At 34.3% G+C, this 3,878-nt stretch overlaps 1 protein-coding gene across 1 annotated transcript in view; it reads left to right on the forward strand.

Annotated features, from left to right (window-relative positions):
• TRIM24 (tripartite motif containing 24) overlaps nucleotides 1-3,878 on the forward strand; it is a 178,982-nt gene that overhangs the window by 95,131 nt on the left and 79,973 nt on the right. The window contains exon 4 of the mRNA XM_012642755.1: nucleotides 255-387. Coding sequence (XP_012498209.1) covers nucleotides 255-387 — 133 coding nt within the window. The remainder of the gene's footprint in view (nucleotides 1-254; nucleotides 388-3,878) is intronic.

Genomic DNA, 3,878 nt, shown 5'->3' on the forward strand with positions numbered 1-3,878 from the left:
TACACTTAGACTTTTCACACACTCTTGAATTAATTTGAATTTCTACTTGGAAAATAAAAAGCTGATTTATTTTTTCTTCTGAAATGCTGAAAATACATAAGTTTTAATATCTGTAATACTTAGTGTTGGTTATATTGTAGGTAAAGCTGTTTGTAGTTTTTTTATATCAATGAATTTGAATTCAAATGAGCAATCTGATGATTTACTATTCAGTTATCTTAACTTTCTTATCTTTGTCTCCGTTGTTTCTGCAGAGGCAGTGGGTGTCACCAGCCTGCGACCAATGCTTTGTCCTTTTCATAAAAAGGAGCAATTGAAGCTTTACTGTGAGACATGTGACAAACTGACATGTAGAGATTGCCAGTTGTTAGAACATAAAGAGCATAGGTACCGCCTTCTTTCATTATATACACAGATTTGTAATACAGCTTTATGAGGACTAGAGGACTACTGCCAACCCCAGGCAAATGGCAGTCTGCAAATATGTTTTGTTTGACTAGCAGTATGCTGGCCTATACCAGGGTCTCTCAAGTTTGGCACTGTTGACATTTTGGGCTAGACAATTCTTTGTTGGGCTGGGGGAACTGTCCTGTATTGTATGGTGGTTAGCACATCCTTGACCTCTGCCAACTAGATGTCCTTTCTCCTGTCCAGATGTGACAACTAAATAATTTCTCCAGGTATTTCCAAATGTTCTATGGAGCAAAATCACCCTGAATGGAGAACCACTGCCCCATACACTGTTTTAAAATGAATGGAATTAGCTACCAGTGTTATAAATGAGAAGATTCTACATTTTTAAAAATACAGATTTTTTTTTTTTTACTTTTTTGAGAAAATGGAAACCATTGTAGCCCTGCGACTGTATACTTTCATGTCAGCATTTGGCTGGAATCGACTTTAGTGCTCTTTAGAATGAGACATCCCTTTTCCAGTTCATTATAGTCCCTACCAAAACTTACTTTTAAATCTGACCTCCATAGGCATTTGGGTTAGCAACCACTGATTTACATAGTAAGATTCAGATTGATACAGATGTAATTGTTTGTAATTATCTAGGCTCCCAATGATGGCAGACTAGATAATTTGGACCAACCATACCAGTGAGGACAACTATTAATAGAGAACCTGGACAAAATACAGAAATCATACATGAAATGTCAGAGCTAAAAACATAGTAAGGAATTGTTGGATGAAGATTGGGTTGGAGTAGGGACAGAGAATAGTAGGGCCTTTTTTTCTCCCCTTGAGGCATTTGCGTAGAGGTTTAGGAGTATTTTTAATAGGATTACAGGTTTGAGAAAACAGGGATTAGAGTTCAGGCGTCTCAAGGGTTAAGGCTTCTCCTTGACTTGAGCTGGGACCCTAAAAGGCTATGCTATTGTAGTAAAGATGAATTAGTAAGTAGTTCCTCACAGGAACTAAAGGTCAGTACCTACAGTTGGATTAAAGTGTAATCATATTGCTGGCCCCCCAAGGTACCTGGTAAAATATAAATCCTGCCTGGAGAAAGAAAACATCCTAGGCTTCCAATTTACTTAATGATGAATTGTGCAAAACAGTACCCAGCACACAATTAGAAATAAGTAGGTATGCTAGGATATTAGACAGTGTGCACAAAACCTAGCAGATACAACAAACAATATAAAAAGACTCATAGGGCTACATCTTATTATATTCAAGGTGATAAAAGACAAAATGGCAAATTCAGGTGGGAATTGAAAACTATAAAAAAGAATGAAATGGGAAAGTATAGAACTGAAAATTACAATAACTGAAATTAGTAGAAGGGTTTAACATCAGCTGTGGCATAGCAGGAAATGAAAATTAATGAACTAGAAGGTAATTAAGAAAATATCCAGAAAGAAGCATGGTAAACAGGAAAGTAGACAAGATAGACAAGAGAGATAGAAAAGATCTAACAGGGATGTAATTGCAGTCCAAGAAGGACTGAAAAGAGAGAATGGGAAGGAAGCAATGTTTGAGGACAGAATATAATGACTGAGAACTTTTCAAATACCAGCAAAAGACATTTAGCCCATTTTTGTACAAAACAAACTGGGAGAGTGTATCCCTGGTAAACCCTCACATTTTAGGCAGAAGAAAAACGATAGGAGATGCACAATGGAATAAAGAGCAATTAAAATAATAGGTATGAGTATATATAAAAGAATGTTGACTTAGGAAACAATAATGTTGACGTGTGGTGTATGTATGTATATCATGTAGCAGACATGTTAGGAGAATGTGGAGTTTGTGTTCTAAGGTCCGTGTATAGTCTAGGAAGAAGGTAAAAAGTACAAACTAATGTTAGATGATGACAAGTTAAAATCTACATTTTGTAATGTCTAAGAGTAGTCACTAAAAGAACAGTGAAAGTGTCTATAATTACTAAGATAGTGGTGGGTGGGGGAGATGGAATAATTAGTCAGTATAAACAGAGGCCAAAAAAGTGAATAAAAGGAATAAAGAACAGATGGGATATAATAACATCTTTGTAAATTGGTAGATCTACAAATACATTATAATTATACTAAATGTAAATAGGCAAAATGTTCCAAATTACAAGACAAGTTTCAGACTACATAAGAAACAAAAATAGAGGAATCTGCTGTTTACTTTGTACAAGAAACATCTAAAACCTAAGTATATAAAAAGGTTAATGGGAAAAGATGTGCTATACAAATACTAACCAAAGGAAAGCTGGTATAGTAGGCAAAATATGTTAATTGAGATAAAGAGGGAAACTTTGTAAGGATGAAAGCCTGTCTTCATCTAAAAGATAGGAGTTCCAAATTTATATGGAGAACAAACTTATGTTAAAAAAAAATGACAGAACTTCAAACTAATAGACAAATCCATAGTCACGGTAGGAAATTTTACCGTACTCTACTCGGTAATTGAAGCTAGCCACTGTTGTGCACACCTGTATTCCCAAGCTACATGGGATGCTGACGTGGGAGGATTGCTTAGGCCCAGGAGTTTGATTCTAGCCTGGGCAACATAGCAAGACCCCATGTCAGAGTGAATGAATGAATGACAAAACATGCAGACTAAGTATCAGTAAAGATATGTCAGTAAGATTCAGATAACACCATTAGCATAATGTCTTATGGACATCATAGAACACTGCACCCAATAATACATTCTTTACAAACATACAAAGAGAAATGTTTAATTGACCACATGCCAGGCAAAGTCTTAAATTTCAAAGGATTGAAATCCTAGAAAATAACTTGTATAACTACATGCAGTTAATCTAGAAAACAATAATAGAGGAGAAAAATATATATTTGGAAACAAAGAAATGAAATTCATTTGAAAACTAAATGCAATGATGCATGATCCTGGACTCTATCCTAGATTAGTGGGAAAAAAATGATACAGAAGACTGCATTGAGACAAATGATGTAATTAGAACACGGTCTGTAGATTAGATGTTTTGTAACAATGTCAATTTTCTTGAACTTTATACTCTAATACATAAGAGAACATCCTTGTTTTTAGGAAATACACACTGAATTATTAAGGGGTTAACAGGCTATGATAAGGCAAAATTTGAAAAACTGATTAATCTGTGCAAAGGTTTATATGAGATTTCTGTGCTCTTGCAGATTTAACTTTGAAATTATTTCAAAATAAGTGGCTAAATATAAATTTAAATCGTTAAAGAATAAATTACAATGGATATTAGAAAATACTTTGAATAATGGTGACTATTATAAATATCAGTCAAGCCTTATTTTTTTTTTTTATAGCTAGCCATATTTGGAGGGAAATTTATATCATTCAATGTATATATTAGATATTAAGGATAAAAAGTCAATGCCCTAAACATTTATCTGAAGTTAGGAAAAGCAAATTAAACCCAAGGGCTG

Source organism: Propithecus coquereli, unplaced genomic scaffold, assembly GCF_000956105.1.
Source record: "Propithecus coquereli isolate 6110/MARCELLA unplaced genomic scaffold, Pcoq_1.0 Scaffold186, whole genome shotgun sequence".
NCBI classification, from domain to species: domain Eukaryota; kingdom Metazoa; phylum Chordata; class Mammalia; order Primates; family Indriidae; genus Propithecus; species Propithecus coquereli.